At 48.9% G+C, this 18394-nt stretch overlaps 1 protein-coding gene and 2 non-coding genes across 3 annotated transcripts in view; all 3 read right to left on the bottom strand.

The window, feature by feature from the left end:
• The window catches only part of LOC121272388 (baculoviral IAP repeat-containing protein 1-like), a 57066-nt gene extending 45452 nt beyond the window's left edge, over positions 1–11614 (bottom strand). The window contains exons 1-4 of the mRNA XM_041179055.1: positions 11369–11614; positions 7705–8306; positions 5620–5719; positions 2587–2668 (exon numbers count right to left, since the gene is read on the bottom strand). Of these exons, the coding sequence (XP_041034989.1) occupies positions 2587–2668; positions 5620–5719; positions 7705–8302 (780 nt within the window). The 5' untranslated portion in view covers positions 8303–8306; positions 11369–11614. The remainder of the gene's footprint in view (positions 1–2586; positions 2669–5619; positions 5720–7704; positions 8307–11368) is intronic.
• Positions 11615–14887: 3273 nt separating this feature from the next.
• Positions 14888–14960, bottom strand: trnak-cuu. The gene has a single exon. It is a non-coding gene; the product is annotated as a tRNA-Lys (tRNA).
• A 2907-nt stretch (positions 14961–17867) lies between these two features.
• On the bottom strand, positions 17868–17940 carry trnak-cuu. The gene has a single exon. It is a non-coding gene; the product is annotated as a tRNA-Lys (tRNA).
• Between the last annotated feature and the right edge of the window lie 454 nt (positions 17941–18394).

Below are 18394 nucleotides of genomic sequence, written 5' to 3'. Positions count from 1 at the left end.
CTCATAGTGCAACCAAAGAGGTTGAGTGTCAACCTGAACATCTTCCCGACACACGCCAATGGCAGGCGGTGAGAGCCGGAGATTGTCCTGGTCAGCCGTGCGATGGAAAGCACGTCGGAGCCTTTACCATCACCGTCCATAGCTCCAGACCACAACCTGCATGTAAAAGGTGTACATTGCACAGCAACTTGGACCCCCTGAGTGACTGTAACTCTATCCGCCCTGTCGGTGCCCCTCAATAACTTGCAATAAATCCGAGCATCAGGCACCCCAACAAATTTGCCTCAGGTGAAAAAAATATTCCCGGTGGAGCTCAATCTGCATAACCACTCTCGGCTCTGAAAAGGTGTGTGCAGAAGATTGACCCGTGTCTACAAGAACGACTACTCCTTTTTAAAATTTTGGAAGGACCTGGACATTACTTGAACACTTGGGATCTTTTCTTTTTTAAAAAGGTCACACATTCACCTTGGAATGCAAACAAACACACGCTTTATTCCACAAAATCGCCTGACCGGCGTAGCACTCAAGGAGGAGAGCTGCTTGCTTCTTTGAACTATAATTACTTTAATGGCTGGGGTGTGGGGGGGAGGGGAAATCTGTTTTAAAGGCAAAGGTCCCAGTGATTTTTTTTTTGGAGATCACTTGGTGACGAGCAGGTTTATATTTTGACCTCGTTTTCTTTTCAACTCAATTTGGAATGGACTGAGAAAGGGAAAAGCTATCCATCTCCCGTTTTCCTTTGCCTTGCTTGAAATCCAGTGTGGTTATCAGCATCCGGCTAGGAATCCACCTCTCAGGGGAGCTTCCCCCGAGAGACTGAGACGAGAAGGATTGATCAAGCTCTGCTTTCCCCCACACTGAAGTTCCGTGGATGAGAACCTCCAGACATCTACTGGGACCGGTGGCCCCGTCTTTGCACAAGGGAGCACCAGATTGACAGCATCAAAGATCATGTGAGCTTCATTCTGTTTTTAAAGATTTTTCTCCAAACGCCCACCTCTGCAGAGACCTTATTTGTTTGTCCCTTTTTTGTGTGTGTGTGCATGTGTTGGGGAATGTTAAAAGGGATAAATAGTTACACTTCCAGCTTACAAATTGTGTGGCAACTGGTTCTTGCAGCTTGTTTAAAAAAGGAAGTTTTGTTTTACAATAAATTAATCATTCTGAGTTTATTAAAAGAAACCTGGTTAAAGTCTACTTTCTTCTGCGTCTAACAATAGTGTAGGTAAATAATAGGCCATTTTGATGCGTGAATTAAATGCTTGAACTAAAGGTGCAGCAGATCGAATAGTGGGGGCTAGAGAAACAGTGCACCCCCTCCCACACTGGTTGAAACAAGATTCAATATTAAGTTTTGTGCGGGATAGGCATGAATAAGATTAAAATGCGGTTGCAAAGGAAAAGAGGGGTGGTGACTTTTTCCTTTGCTGGATGTGGCAAGGCCAGCTCTTGTTGCCCATGCCTAATTGCCCCTTGAACTGAGCGGGCTTGCCACACCATTTCAGAGGGGCAGTTAAGAGTCAACCACATGGGCTGTGAGTCTGGAGTCACATGTAGGCCAGACTGGGTAAGGATGGCAGATTTCCCTCCTTAGTGGGAATTAGTGAACCAGATGGGTTTTTTTTTTAACAGCAATTGACAATCACCATCACTGAGACTAGGTTTCAATTCCAGATTTATTCACTGAATTTCAGCTGCTGTGGGGTGGGGGGTGGGATTTAAACCCCACGTCTTCAGGACATCTGCCTGGGCCTCTGGATTATTAGTGATGTTGCCGCTACATCACCATCTTCCCCCATTCACTCTGGGGATGTGGGCATCGCTGGCCAGGCCCAGCATTTATTGCCCATCCCTAATTGCCCCTTGGGACAGTGGTGTTGCCTCGGTCCCTGTCGGTGAAATAACGAGGGGTAATTGCACAAACTGGGGTTTAGGGGCAAGTTGATCGAAGTTTTCAAGATATTGAGGGGAACAGGTAGGGTGGAGAGAGAGAAACTATTTCCGCTGCTTTGGGGTGACTAGGACCAGGGGCCATAATCTGAAAATTCGGGTCGGGTCCATCAGGAGCGAAATTAGGAAACACTTCCACGCACTGTGGAGCAGGGGGAGTTTGTAATTCTCTTCTGCAAACAGCAGTTGACGCTGGGTCAATTGTTAATTTTTTAATCTGGAGTTTTGGGAGACTCCTATTGTCCTGTGGAGTTAAGGGTTATGGGGAAAAGGCGGGGAAGTGGAGTTAGGCCGCAGGTCAGCCATGACTTCACCGAATGACAGAACGGGCTCAAGGGGCTGAATGGGCCTCCTCCTGTTCCTGCTGTCCTATGCGCAGAAAGCACTCCCATAATGTTGACCGGCAGGAAGTTCCAGGGTTATGGCTCGGCGTTGATATATGTCCGAGTCAGGATGGTAAGTGGTTTGGAGGGGAACTTCCAGGTGGCGGTGTTCCCCATGTGTCCGTCGCCCTCGTCCTGCTAGATGGTAGAGGTCTCGTCTTTCAGCGGTGGAGCTGATCACCATTGCAAACGATCCAGCTACAGGTTTCAAGGGGCAGAATGGCCTCTTCTCCTTTGACAAAGCTCTTACCGTAACTCCATGGAACCCAACGTAGCTGCAGCCGTACTGGTTTATCTCCGCTGGTGATTTCACACTCTGAAGGTAGGCACACCTTGTAAAGGTAACAGAGAAGTGTTACTGGGCTATCAGTCCACGTGCGAACACTCAGGAGGCTGGAGTGGGACTTAAACCCTCAACTTTCATGCCCCAAGGTGAGAGGGATTCCCACTGAGCTGTGTCTGGACAAGGTGGGCACGTTCTCTTTCCTGACTTGCTACGAGCAAAGCTTGGAGGCGATCGATTTAAATCCTCCAAAAAAGATTTGTGGTTACTTTTCACAGAATGGTAGAATTGTTACAGCACAGAAGGAGGCCATTTGGCCCATTGTGTCTGCACCGGTTCTCAGTGGGAGCAATTGACCTAGTGCCTCCCCCTCAGCTACTCCCTGCAGCCCTTCCTTTCTCAAATAACGGCCTAACCCCCTCTCAAGAGCCTCGATTGAACCTGCCTCCACCACGCTCTCAGGCAGCGCGTTCCAGACCCTAACCACTCGCTGCGTGAAAAAGTTTCTACTCATATCTCCATCGCTACTTTGCCAACCATCTTAAATCTATGCTCTCTCATTCCCAATCCTTCCACCAACAGGAACATTTCTCCCTATCTACTCTGCACAGACCCCCTCATGATTTTGAACAACGCCAACAAATCACCACTTGACCTTCTCTTCTCCAAGGAAAGCAGTCCCAACTTCTACAAACTTTCTAAATAACTGAAGTTCCTCATCCATGGAAACACTCTCATGAACTTTTTCTGCACCCTCTCTCTAATGTCTTCACCACCTTCCTAAAGTGCGGCATCCACACTTCCAGTTGAAGCCGAACCAGTGTTTTATACAGGTGAACACACACACTCACACTCCTGTGTTCAGGGAACACACACACTCACACTCCTGTGTTCAGGGAACACACACACTCACACTCCTGTGTTCAGGGAACACACACACTCACACCCCCGATTCAGGGAACACACACACTCACACTCCCGATTCAGGGAATACATACACTCACACCCCCGATTCAGGGAACACACACACTCACACTCCCGATTCAGGGAACACACACACTCACACTCCCGATTCAGGGAACACACACACTCACACTCACACTCCCGATTCAGTGAACACACACACTCACAATCCCGATTCAGGGAACACACACACTCACACCCCTGATTCAGGGAACACACACACTCACACCTCCGGTTCAGGGAACACACACACTCACACTCCCGAGTTCAGTGAACACACACACTCACAATCCCGATTCAGGGAACACACACACTCACACCCTCGTGTTCAGGGAACATACACAGTCACACTCCCGATTCAGGGAACACACACACTCACACCCCTGATTCAGGGAACACACACTCACACTCCCGAGTTCAGTGAACATACACACTCACACTCCCAATTCAGGGAACACACACACTTACACTCCCGATTCAGGGAACACACACTTCACCACCTTCCTAAAGTGCGGCATCCACACTTCCAGTTGAAGCCGAACCAGTGTTTTATACAGGTGAACACACACACTCACACTCCTGTGTTCAGGGAACACACACACTCACACTCCCGATTCAGGGAACACACACTCACACTCCCGATTCAGGGAACACACACACTCACACCCCCGAGTTCAGTGAACACACACATTCACACTCCCGATTCAGGGAACACACACACTCACACTCCCGATTCAGGGAACACACACACTCACACTCCTGTGTTCAGGGAACACACACACTCACACTCCCGATTCAGGGAACACACACACTCACACCCCCCGATTCAGGGGACACACACTCACACCCCTGATTCAGGGAACACACACATTCACACTCCCGATTCAGGGAATACACACACTCACACCCCCGTGTTCAGGGAACACACACACTCACACCCCCGTGTTCAAGGAACACACACACTCACACTCCCGATTCAGGGAACACACGCACTCACACTCCCGATTCAGGGAACACACACATTCACACTCCCGAGTTCAGGGAACACACACACTCACACTCCCGTCTTCAGGGAACACACACACTCACACTCCCGATTCAGGGAACACACACACTCACACCCCCGATTCAGGGAACACACACACTCAGACTCCTGATTCAGGGAACACACACACTCATACTCCCCTGTTCAGGGAACACACACAATTACACTCTCAATTCAGGGAACACACACATTTACACTCCCGATTCAGTGAACACACACACTCACACTCCTGTGTTCAGGGAACACACACACTCACACCCCCGATTCAGGGAACACACACTCACACTCCCGCGTCAGGGAACACACACACTCACACTCCCAATTCAGGGAACACACACACTCACACTCCTGATTCAGGGAACACACACACTCACACTCCTGATTCAGGGAACACACACACACACTCTTCCGATTCAGGGAACACACACACTCACACTCCTGTGTTCAGGGAACACACACACTCACACTCCTGTGTTCAGGGAACACACACACTCACACCCCCGATTCAGGGAACACACACACTCACAATCCCGAGTCAGGGAACACACACACTCACACTCCTGTGTTCAGGGAACACACACACTCACACCCCCGATTCAGGGAACACACACACTCACACTCCCGAGTCAGGGAACACACACACTCACACTCCTGTGTTCAGGGAACACACACACTCACACTCCCGAGTCAGGGAACACACACACTCACAGTCCTGTGTTCAGGGAACACACACACTCACACTCCTGTGTTCAGGGAACACATAGCACTCTCGTCCCTTGATTTACTGAACCATGCTCCCGACTCTCCTGTTTCTGGGTTGATATGAGTCCAGGGCAGAGAGTTCCTGCAGGATGTACCCATTATCTCTCTGTAGACTGACCAGGGTCCGCTGTTCATTGGCTGATACATTGTCCCAGAGAAATGGACCATTCTGGAACTTGCCCCACCACCCTGGGTAACACGGACACACCAAGAGGAAAAACTCAACTTACTCTGGAAACCATTTGGAATGCTCCTTCCATGGATCGTCATCTTCTTCCCAGTTCATTAAGCTCCCATTACAGGAAAAGCACTGGACTTGATCCTTGACCCCTGTTGGATGAGTGGGGGACGATCATGGCTCGATGTGAAATCACAGTTACACAGTTCCGCTCAGTCTCGCTAAACCTGGTTGGCGATGGTCCCCTCTCTTCGACACTGGGTTGTCCCCTGAAATGAGGGGCCTGGTGGAACGCAACGCAGTGACCTCTAAAAAACGACCATTTCAAGAGGAAATCTCCCAATGTGATGGTTTGGTGGAGCTTAATCTCAACTGCGTTGGGCCAACCACAATCAGATAATAGCCGCCATTGTCAGGAGTATCTTATTCAAACTGGGGATACTGTTTGCATATCTCAAGCGCCTTGCTCACCATATTATAGAAACACTGTAGAGTACAGAAACAGATTTACAAGGATATTGCAAGAACTAAGAGGTCATACCTGTCCATTAACGATGAACAGACTGGCTCTCTTTTCTCTTGTAAGAAATAAGACTGAGGGTTGACCTAATAGACATCGTTAAAATGAGGAAAGGTTTCGATCGAGTGGATACGGAGGGGATGTGGGGGAAGGGCAGAGCTGGAGGCCTTTGATGTAAGGTGGTCACCAAGAAATCCAATCGGGAAATCAGGAGAAACTCCAAAGAGTGGGGGAGGATGGGGGAGTGGCTGGGGTGATTGGTATAGGTGCATTTAAGGGGAAGCTGGATAAACACATGAGGGAGAAAGGGATAGAAGGGGGTGATGAGGGGGTGAGGTGAGGTAGGGTGGGTGAGGGGAGCCAGCATGGATTAGTTGGGCTGAATAGCCTATTTCGATGCTGCGCTGCATATCATTTTGTACATTTAGGAACTGGGAACAAGGAGAGTTTGGGATATGTTGGAATGGCAGAGAGGAATTCGCTGCTGGAGCAGCTACCCTTCATGGGAGCACAGGGATAGAGAAAAACCAGGATGTGAACAGGCTAAGGTTCAACCGGTACACTCCTACTATCGTGAGAGATACACACTACAACGGTAATGGAGTTGTTGACTCACCATCGCATTCAATCCCTATCAATGAGTCTCCGTCGGACTTTGGCTCAGGAATGTCCCCATTGTTGGGAGATTTGGGAATAGGAGGTTGAAAGGTGTCCAACACCTCCCCCCACAAGGAGTATAGCAGTTATGTAAGTGGACTAATAATCCAAAAGATTTGGGTTCAAATCCTGGCATAATCATTTAAACTTGGCTAAAACAAATTTGGAATTAAAACGCTCACGTCAGTAATGGCGACAATCTGGATTGCAGTAAAAGCTCGCCGGACTCCTTTAGAAAATACCTGGATGAGCACTGGGCACATCATAACATTCAAGGCTATGGGGCCCAAGTGCTGGCAAATGGGGTTAGGTAGGTGGGTCAGGTGTCTCTCACGTGTCGGTGCAGACTCGATGGGCCGAAGGGCCTCTTCTGCACTCTGTGTGATTCTGTGTGACTCGCCACTGTCCCTTAGGGGATTAAACCTGCCGCTGCCCTCACCTGTTCTTTCCTGGAGAGGGGTGGGGAGGGGGGAATGTGGGGGTTGCCGGGGTGAATGGTATGGATACATTGAAGGGGAAGCTACATCAATGCGTGGGGGGGAGGAAAGAATAGGAGGGGGGGGGTGGTGGGGGGTAGTGATGAGGGGGTGGGATGGGGCAGGAAGGGCGAGGGGAACCTGCATGGATACGATGGGCCGAATGGCCTGTTTCGCTGGCTGTACCCGAACATGATTTTCTACATTTAGGAATTGGAAAGTCCAATTGAGACTCCCGGGGTACAACCAAGGCCCCTTTACCAGTGGGCCCACCCCCAAAATTGATTCAAGATGGCACCTCAGTGCCATCTTCTCAAACGCCAATTAGGGGTGGGCAAAAAATGTCGATCTTGCCAGCGATGCTCAAACCCCGGGCTGAGTGGGTTTGTGGGGGTGGGAGGAGGGGGAGGCTGCTTGGCCTATCCATCCCCACACGTTCTGACTCAACTTTACCGACGAGCTTTGTCCCCTCTCTGAACCTTACCCGTGTAGAAGAAGCCTGCGGCCACCAACAGGCCCGGTTCCACATTGACGTAGAAGGGCCAGCCTTCAAAGGTCTCCAGCCTGGCGCCCGCTTCCCTCAGCCACTCCCGCTGGCCGAGCGGGATGTCCTCGGGCGGCCGGACCCGCAGGGCGTACTTGGGGATGTCGCCGACGTCCAGCCGCTTGACGAAGCCGCACTCGGGCTCGAACCGGCGGTGTTCCGAGCCGGGCGATCTGGAGACGCTGGTGCTGCAGAAAACCCCCCCGCAGCAAAAGCACTGCACGCACCACTTCAGCCCCGTGTAGTAGAGGCCCTGACTCGCCATCTCCTCGGGGCTCCAGCTCACAAAGGGGTCGAAGTCCTCGAAGGTCTTCAGCCGCCTCAGCTCGCTCCTCATCCGGTGCTTGAAGCCCTTCCCCAGCTGCCGGCAGATGTCCCGGTTCCCCCTGTCAATCTCCTCCACGAACCTGGCCATGTCGATGTTGAGGGAAGGCATAATGGCCTGCAGCTGGGCAGGGTCCAGCTGCTGGTGGTACCGGGCGGTCCCAGCTTCCGGCGTCTCGCCCTCCGTCTCGGGCGTGGACCCCGGCGTCGCCATGATCCTGGGCATCAAGGAGCAGAAACCAATGAATCATCAACACACAGCGTGGAACTGACACACACGAGGAGATTTGATACTGGGGATGAGGGGCTTCAGCTCTGTGGAGACGCTGGAGAAGCCGGGATTGTTCCGCTTGGCCTGGATGAGTCCAGCTCCCACAACACTCAAGAAGCTCAACACCATCCAGGATAAAGCAGCCCCGCTTGATTGGCACCCCATCCACAAACATTCATTCCCTCCACCACCGATACACAGTAGCAGCAGCGTGTGTACCATCTACAAGATGCACTGCAGCAACTCACCAAGCCCCCCCCACTTAGACAGCACCGCCCAAACCCACAACCTTTACCATCTAGAAGGACAAGGGCAGCAGACACATGGGGAACACCACCACCTGCAAGTTCCCCTCCGAGCCACTCACCATCCTGACTTGGAAATATATCGGCCGTTCCTTCACTGTCACTGGGTCAAAATCCTGGAACTCCCTCCCTAACAGCACTGTGGGTGTACCTACACCACATGGACTGCAGCGGTTCAAGAAGGTAGCTCACCGCCACCTTCTCAAGGGGAACTAGGGATGGGCAATAAATGCTGGGCCCAGCCAGCGACGCCCACATCCCATGAATGAATTTTTAAAAAGGGAAGGTTAAGGGGAGATTAAATCGAGGTGTTCAAAGTCATCTCGAGCTGGGAGTCATGGCTTATAAAATAACAGGCAGCCCATTTAAGGCAGATGAGGGGAGTTTTTTTCAGATGAGGGTAGTGAGCCTTTGCAACTCTCTTCCTCAAAAGGTGGTGGGATATTTTTAAGGAAGAGCTAGACAGATTCTTGAGAAGCAAGGGTAGTGGCGCCGGGGGGTCGGGTGGTGAAAGTTTATCAGGGGGTGGGCAGGATTGTGGGGTCGAGGATACTCTCAGATCAGCCATGGTCTTATTGAATGGGGAAGTAGACTCGAAGGGCCGAGAGGCCTACTCCTGCTCCTAAGTCAGGAGGCCCAGAACGCGACTAACACATCCGTGAAAGAAACTTCACCGTAGGAGGGACAGTTTTTGCAAAGAGCTTTGGAGAAGGGCCCAAATGGCTATCGGGTGAAGTCCAAGCAGAGACAGGGCCCCCCTGTCCTACCATGGATCAGCTGAAGGCCGGATAAACAGGAGACACGGAGATAGCCTCAGGAAAAGGGGAGCAGGTCCACAAGAAAACGTGGGCCAAGCATTCCCGTTGGAGTCGACACCACAGGTGGCAGGAACTCCTCTGGCTTTGGACGTACCTGTCGGATCTGTTGACCCCTGACAGAGTCGAAGAGGTAACCCTGCAGGTTCCTGCAGGGCAGCCTAATGGACAAAGGGAGACCTGGGATGAACAAGCCAAAGTGGTGGAACTCTGACAGTCGACACGTTTGGAAAAAGCCTCCCCTGAGAGACTGGGGTTTGTAAGTAGTTCATTTTTGTCAATAGTTAATATATTGTAAAATGCACCTTCAAGTAAAAGGGGGAGGGATGTGGTAATCTAAGGTGTAATACACCTTTAAGAGAACGTGAGCAGATTGACCAGGTGACTATATTATCCAATGGCTGTGTAGCGCAGGCTACAATGTTAATGAATAATTTAGAGTCGGGTCTGGTTGGAGAAGTACACATCATGTTAGTGCTCTGTTGTACGTGTAAATAAACAGCATGTGCTTCATTTCATATTGGCCTCTGCGTCTTGAAGTGTATTGTAATCGACTGACCTGCCAATAGAGCAACTGGTTCTCGAGCAAAGCGGCTCCACATTAAAACATAACAGAGGGACAGAGATGAGGAGAAGTTTTTTTCTCTCAGAGAGTTGACCAACTTTGGGACTCTCAGCCTCCGAAGGTGGTGGGGACGGGGTCACTGAATATTTTTTTAAGGGGGAGGTGTTTGGATTCTTCTTAGGCAAGGGAATCGAAGGTTATCGGGGGTTGGGGGGGGGGGGGTGGTTAGGTGGGAACGAGGAACTCGAAACACAAGAAGGTCAGCCACGGTCTTAATGAATGGCTGGGCAGGTTCGAGGGGCCGAGCGGCCTACCTCCTGCTCCTGTCCCGTCTATTCGTCAATGTGGAAGAGAAAATTGTGTCTCGTGACCACCTACCCTCTTTCCAGTGTGAACAAATCAAGAGGAAAGTGAAACTATGTTCCGGACTCTTGCTGAATCTCGACTGAGGCATTTTCTGTAACTGTGCATCAGCCATGCCCACTTATCCTTGTTGGACAACTTCCCATATATAAGATAAGACGTAAACAGGATGCAGAAAACCACAAGCTACGAACGCGCTAACTCCCCATTTAGCCAGACTCCATTAGTAGGAGAGACTAGGACCCGAGGGCACAGCCTCAGAGTAAAGGGAAGACCTTTTAGAACAGAGATGAGGAGAAACTTCTTTAGCCAGAGAGTGGTGAATCTATGGAATTCATTGCCACAGAAGGCTGTGGAGGCCAGGTCATTCAGTGTATTTAAGACCGAGATAGATAGGTTCTTGATTGGTAAGGGGATCAAAGGTTACGGGGAGAAGGTGGGAGAATGGGGTTGAGAAACTTATCAGCCATGATTGAATGGCGGAGCAGACTCGATGGGCCAAATGGCCTAATTTCTGCTCCTATGTCTTATGGTCTTATGGTCTCCATGTGACTCCAGACCCAGAGCAAAATGGCCTTGCAAGGGCAATTGGGGATGAGTAACAATCGCTGGCCTTGCCAGCAACACCCACATCCCATGAAAGGGTAAAGGAACGCCACAGAGGGAATTCGAGAGATTAGTACAGTTGAAGACACCGCCACCAATTAAAATCAACACTTCTACAAGAGGCGAGAAAGAAAGGAGTGTAGAGAGACCTCGGAGATGGAGACAACATGGAGCTGAAGTGCCACCTGAGGAGGAATACATTCCAAAAACAAAATGCTTCTGTTTGTCGGAAATGTGAAACTTAACAACAGAAAAGGCTGGTCAGACAGCATCGGTGGAGAGAGAGAGATGGAAAGAGCTTTAACGCTCCAGGGTTAAAGACTATTCATCGGATCAGCAGTAAACCACACCCCACCTTGTATAGCTCAGTCACCGAGATCCGTTTGAGGAGGGCCTACAGCCTCAGTGAGGGACTTGATTGTTCGTTCCCTCCTCACCCTTTACAAGTCGTTGATTCTCATGAACCTCTTGGATTGGTAACGGGCTGAGCACCCCTCGGAGACACAGCCTGCTCTCCTCAGTGCAGTTCTGCTGTAACCAGTCCCTCTACTTACATATATATATATATATATCGCGACAAGGAACAAGGTGCAAGTTGAGACCAGTCTATCGGCTGCACAATGCCCTGTTTTGCAAACAGGAAGCAAGCTGTTAGAAAGAAGGATCAGCATTAACCCTTTCACGAGTCGATCCCAAATGACAGGGAAACAGCGACACTGAAACCTCGGTGATCAGGGTAACTGCATGTGCACCCAGCAGAGCCCACACTGGACAGTGTTCTCCTTTACGGTGCTTTGCTTAACAGAGTGGCAATCGTTTAGCGATATTGTCACTGGGACTTGTAACCCGGGGGGGGCCTGCTTCAAATCCCACCACGGCAGATGGTGGAATTTGAATGCAAGAAAAATCTGGAAGTCTAATGACAATGATTGTTGTCAAAACCTGTCTGGTTGTGCTAAGGCCCTGAAACCTGCTGCCCTTACCTGATTTGGCCTACACGAGACTCCAGGGCCCACAGCAATGTGGTTGACTATTAAATCCCCTCCAATTAGGGGCAATATGTCCACACCCCATAAGTAATAAACTGACAGTTCTGGCCGTGCTGTAACTCCATGCAGCGTAGGCCAAGTACAAACACAAACGAGGGCTGTATTCCCCAGGATTAAAAAGGTTTTCATTCATGGAGTGTGGATGTGACATTGCTGGCTAGGCCAGCGTTTATTGCCCATTTCAGAGGGCATTCCATAGTCACATTGTTGCAAGCCTGGGATGAACCAAGGGCCACACTGGGGTAAGGATGGCAGGTTTCCTTCCCTAAAGGGCATTAGTGAACCAGGGTGGGTTTTCACAGTGATCGGCAGTGGTCAATCATCATTAGGCTTTTAATTCCAGATTTTTTTTTTATATATTGACTTTAAATTTCGCCATCTGCCATGCTGGAATTCAAACCCAGGTCCTCAAGTGCATTACCCTGGGTCTCTGGAATACTAGCCCAGGGACAATACCACTACGCCAACGCTTCAATCAAAGATTTCAAAATATTAAGAGGAACGGATAAACTGGATAGAATGAAAATTGGTTGGAAGGTCAAGGTTGAGAGGTCATGGACTGTGGGGGGGTGGGGCGGGGGGTGGGGGGGTCACAGTCTTAAACAAAGTTCTGGAATTGTCCCACTGAAGTACACAAGATTCTGAAGGGCGTCGAGAGGCTGAGAGCTTATTCCCCCTGGCTGGGGAATCTAATACACGGGGGCACAGTCCCTGGGTAAGGGGGCCGATCATTTAGGACTGAGATGAGGAGAAATTTCTTCACTCAAAGGGTTGTGAATATTTGGAATTCTCCACCCCAGAGGATGCTCGATCGTTGAATTTATTTAAGGCTGGGATAGACAAATCTTAGAGAGAGTGCAGCGAAGGTTTACCAGACTGATTCCTGGGATGGCTGGATTGATATATGAGGAGAGATTGAGTCGGTTAGGATTATATTCACTGGAGTTCGGAGGAATGAGGGGGGATCTCATAGAAACCTATAAAATTCTAACAGGACTAGACAGGGTAGGTGCAGGAAGGATGTTCCCGATGGTGGGGGGAGTCCAGAACCAGGGCTCACAGTCTGAGGATACGGGGTAGACCATTTAGGAATGAGATGAGGAGAAATTTCTTCACCCAGAGAGTGGTGAACCTGTGGAATTCGCTACCACAGAAAGTAGTTGAGACCAAAACGTTGTATGTTTTCAAGAAGGAGTAAGATATAGCTCTTTGGAAGGGGTCAAAGGGTATGGGGAGAAAGCGGGAGCAGGCTATTGAGTTGGATGATCAGCCATGATCATAATGAATGGTGGAGCAAGCTCGAAGAGCTGAATGGCCTCCTCCTGCTCCTAGTTTCTATGTTTCTCTGAATTGAGGGACATGGAGATTGGGCGGGAAAGTGGAGTTGAAGCCCAAGATCGGCCATGATGGTATTGAAATGCAGGGCAGGCTTGATGGGCTGAATGGCCTACTCCTGCTCCTAATCCCTCGGCTCTTGGGTGAAAGTAGAAAATGCCTCATCATCCAGAGGGCGGTGAAATGATTGCTTTTGCTGCTTTGCATATGGTGAGCTGTCACCCAGATGTGATGACACACTTTGTGTTTGACCAGCCTGAAGTGATATTTCCATTGCTTAATACACCAGGAATCTGGTGAAGCTTTTGGTACATGAAACGGGGACAGTCATTGTGGGATAAAAGCCTCTACAAGACTGGAGGTGGTTAAAGTCAGAAACTCTTGCTTGCAAGCGACACAGGGGAAAGATTCAAACGGCAAAACCTCTCGAAAAGCAATGACCTACATTTCTACACAATGTAGCTCCAGCTGACTAGACACCCGAGCTTATTTTGGCTGTTCTTGATCTTCAGTCTGTCCCTGTCAAACCCGTCCTATCATATTCTCACAGCCAAGGAAGCCAGTGTGAAAGGCACAAAACCAAAACAGGTCAGGCTTGTCGGCTTTTTAAAAATTCATTTACGAGATGTGGGCATCGCTGGCTGGGCCCAGCGTTTATTGCCCATCCATAGTTGCCCCTTGAGAAGGTGGTGGTGAGCTGCCTTCTTGAGCCGCTGCAGTCTGTATGGTGTAGGGACAGGAGGGAGTTCGAGGATTTTGACCCAGCGCCAGTGAAGGAACGGCCGATATATTTCCAAGTCAGGATGGTGAGTGGCTCGGAGAGGGGAACTTCCAGGCGGTGATGTTCCCACCCGTCCGCTACCCCCTAGGCAGTAGCGGTCGTAGGTTTGGCCGGGATTTTCCGGTCCCAGCAGCCGCGGGAATTGTCACGGGTGGGTCGAGGAACAGGGTGGACCAGCCAAATGTCCGCTGATTGTGAGTGGGAATTTCCTCACATTTATCCACATTATACTGCATCTGCCATGCATTTGCCCACTCACTCAGCTTGTCCAAATCACACTGAAGCATCTCTGCATCCTCCTCACAGCTCAGCCTCCTACCCAGCTTTGTGTCATCTGCAAATTTGGAGATATTACATTTAATTCCCTCATCTAAATCATTAATATATATCATGAATAACTGGGGTCCCAGCACCGATCCCTTCGGTACCCCACTAGTCACTGCCTGCCATTTGGAAAAAGACCCGTTTATTCCTACTCTTTGTTTCCTGTCTGCCAACCAGTTTTCTATCCATCTCAATACACTAACCCCAAATCCCATGCGCTTTAATTTTACACTCCAATCTCTTATGTGGGACTTTGTCGAAAGCCTTCTGAAAGTCCAGAAGCTTGTGAGAGAAGGAATATTGTGCAAGTCCAGTTAAATGTCAAGGAAATTCAGAGATGGGGCTGGATCTGTCGAATGGTGGATATGTGTTTAAAATGAACACTCACCCAACGTGGGGCTCGAACCCACGACCCTGAAATTAAGAGTCTTAAGCTTGACCAACTGAGCTAGCTGGGCCCAAAGGGAGCATTTGTCCTTATCAGTTACTGCAGTGAGATTGTTTCCCCAGGATTATATCTATCAATGGTTCAGATGAATGACCGGCGAAGGAGAGATATAAATTTGCTAACGGCAGTGAACTGGTCTCTCACTCAGCCACCGCTTCCCCTCAGAGCACTTACAGCAACTGCCTGTGCTGAATAAATGCTAACTGGATGCTTTCCTTAAAAGCGTTAACGTTTTTAGTCTCCCAGCTGCTTAGACTGACTCCCTAACTTTGGAGACGGGAAAACACAGCTGCAATTCTCACCGGCCAAACAGCTCACAGCTTTCCTGTGACGTCACTGTCAGGATTTTGCCCCCTATTTTTAAACTCGAGTTCCCCCCGGTCCGTCCCTGTGGCTGTTGCTGCTGCCTCCTCGGGGAAGAGATAGGCCCCGAGCCTGGGCCTCAGTTTAATCATCACCTTCCCGGTGGCCCCCCGATTCCTGTCAGGCCCACTCCAGGTGCCGAGTCTCTCCTCGGGTTGAACTAAACCTGCACCACATCCATCCATCCCTCTTCTCAGAAGCTATTCTGTGGCTTGTGTGTGGGGAACTCTCGCTCTTATCTCATTCTACACGTATATTTCAGGAATCTGGATTGAAGTGTTGGTTGTCATGACAGCAAAATTGTGGCATAAACATTGGCCGAGTAATTTGAGGGAGAAACATAACAGTTTCAAATAATGTTTCCACCCGGGATTGAACTGGGGAACCTTTTGTGTGTGAGACAAATATGATAATCTCTGCACTATAGACACTCCTGTAATTGAGACTGTTCTAGTTTACTGCTCCTTTCTTCTATGAATATTTCTCTTTGTTTCACAGGCAAACCCCAGCTCTGAATTCCTCTTCTATTTCACTGAACTTGTACCACATTCCCACTCTCACCAGCAAGACAACATGTTAACAACGTCTCTTAAACTATCAGGTGTAAAGCCAGCTGTGAGGGACATGAAAACCACAGAATAAATCCTATCACTATAACCCCTCTCCCTCAGTGAGAACGGCTTTCATTCCCCAGGACACAGTTAGAGTTTCAGTCCCTATCATTGAAACAATTGTCTTTTAGCCTGTGGGTAAAACCCCAATCACTCGACCGCCAGGGATCGCTAAAGAACTGTGCTGGAGTTTTATCCAAACTTTTATAGCAGTTCCTCATGACATGAAGGTAATTTTATTGAGTTATTACTCATGTTAATCCAGTCTGGACAATAGATGATCATTTAAATCAGTTTCATTTCTGGATAACCTTCTTTTGCAGGATGAAAGGAATTGCTGGTGAGGGAGAGTGGAAAGTTGAAGGATTTACTTTGTGCTTTGGACGTGTTGAGGCGGTAGCCACATGTGATTTTTCAGATTGCATTTTAAGAGTGTCGTTTAAAACGTTAATAGGTTATGAGAGCAGGAATGTGGTGCAAGTTTAGTTGAATATCAAGGAAATTCAGAGGTGGGGCTGGATCTGTAGAATGGTGGATAGGTGTTTAAAAAGAAAACTCACCCAACGTGGGGCTCAAACCCACAGCCCCAAGATTAGGAGTCTCATGCCCTACTGACTGAGCTGGCAGGTGGTGATGTTCCCATATGTCTGCTGCCCTTGTCCTTCTAGATGATAGTGGTCATGAGTTTGGAAGATGCAGTCTAAGGATTCTTGGTGAATTCCTACAGTGCATCTTGTAGATGGTACACACATTGCTGCTACTGTGTGTCGGTGGTGGAGGGAGTGAATGTTTGTGGATGGGGTGCCAATCAAGCGGGACTGCTTTGTCCTGGATGGTGTTGAGCTTCTTGAGTGTTGTGGGAGCTGCACTCATCCAGGCAAGTGGGGAGTATTCCATCACACTCCTGACTTGTGCCTTGTAGATGGTGGACAGGCTTTGGGGAGTCAGGAGGTGAGTTACTCACCGCAGAATTCCCAGCCTCTGACCTGCTCTTGTAACCACAGTATTTATATGGCTGGAACAGGTCAGTTACTGATCAATGGTAACGCCAAGGATGTTGATAGCGGGTGATTCAGTGATGGTAATGCCAGTGAACATCAAGGGGAGATGGTTGGATTCTCTCTTGCTGGAGATGGTCATTGACTGGCACTTGTGTAGCACGAATGTTACTTGTCACTTGTCAGCCCAAGTCTGAATATTGTCCAGCTCACAGCAAATGTATCTTGAAACTCCTGCGATTGAGAGCTTTCATTATTCAGCTCAATTTTCCTGAAATATTTATCTTTGTTACACAGATGAATTCCTCTCACTTTTCTCTAAACTTGACACCACTTTCCTGCTCTCACCAGCAAACCTACATTTTCATCCAGTCTCTTAAACTACCAGGTGTAAAGCCAGCTGTGGGGGACAGTTCACCACACGAAAACCACAGAATAAATCCTACCACTATAACCGCTCTCCCTCAGTGAGAACGGCTTTCATTCCCCAGCACATGGTTAGAGTTTCAGTCCCGATCATTGAAACAATTGTCTTTTAGCCTGTGAGTAAAACCCCAATCACTCGACCGCCAGGGATCGCTAAAGAACGGTGCTAGAGTTTTATCCAAACTCTTATAGAAGTTTCTCACGGAGCGAAAGTAATTTTAGTGAGTTATTACTCATATGAATCCAGTCTGGATAAAGGATGATAATTTGAATCAGTTTCATTTCTGGATAACCTTCTTTTGCAGAATGAAAGGAATTGCTGGTGAGGGAGAGTGGAAAGTTGAAGGATTTACTTTGTGCTTTGGATGTGTTGAGGCGGTAGCCACATGTGATTTTTCAGATTGTATTTTAAGAGTGTCGTTTAAAAGCAGGAATGTGGGGCAAGTTTAGTTAAATGTCAGGGAAATTCAGAGGCGGGGCTGGATCGGTAGAACAGTGGATAGGTGTTTAAAAAAAATTCGCCCGACATGGGACTCGAACCCACGACCTTGAGATTAAGAGTCTCACGCTCTACCAACTGAGCTAGTCAGGTCTGAATGACAATCTCGTCTTTATCACTGATAGCAGTGACATTGGTTTGTCACCAGCGTTCTATATGTCAATATGTCTGACAGCGTCGGCGGAGAGGAATACAGTTGATGTTTTGAGCCCATATGACTCTTCATCTCAACTAAGGACATGGAGAAATTAGGTGAAATATAAGCTGGTGGGCGGGGGTGGCAGGTAGAGCTGGATAGGGGACCAGTGATAGGTGGAGGCAAAGAAGAGATGTCACAGACAAAAGGATAAAGAGGTGTTGACGGTGGTGATATTATCTAAGGAATGGGCTATTGGGGACATTAAGGGTGGCAGATGGCCCGAGTGGGGGTGGGGGGAAGGGATCGAAATGGGATAAATGGTGGAGATAAAACAATAGATCGAAATAAATTTAAAAATAGGTGGGAGAAGAAAGATATATTTTTAGAAAATTATAAATTATTGGAAAA

This window comes from Carcharodon carcharias, chromosome 33, assembly GCF_017639515.1.
Source record: "Carcharodon carcharias isolate sCarCar2 chromosome 33, sCarCar2.pri, whole genome shotgun sequence".
NCBI classification, from domain to species: Eukaryota; Metazoa; Chordata; class Chondrichthyes; order Lamniformes; family Lamnidae; genus Carcharodon; species Carcharodon carcharias.
Note: the sequence above shows the minus strand (reverse complement) of the source record. Positions and strands in the feature narration are given on the sequence as shown.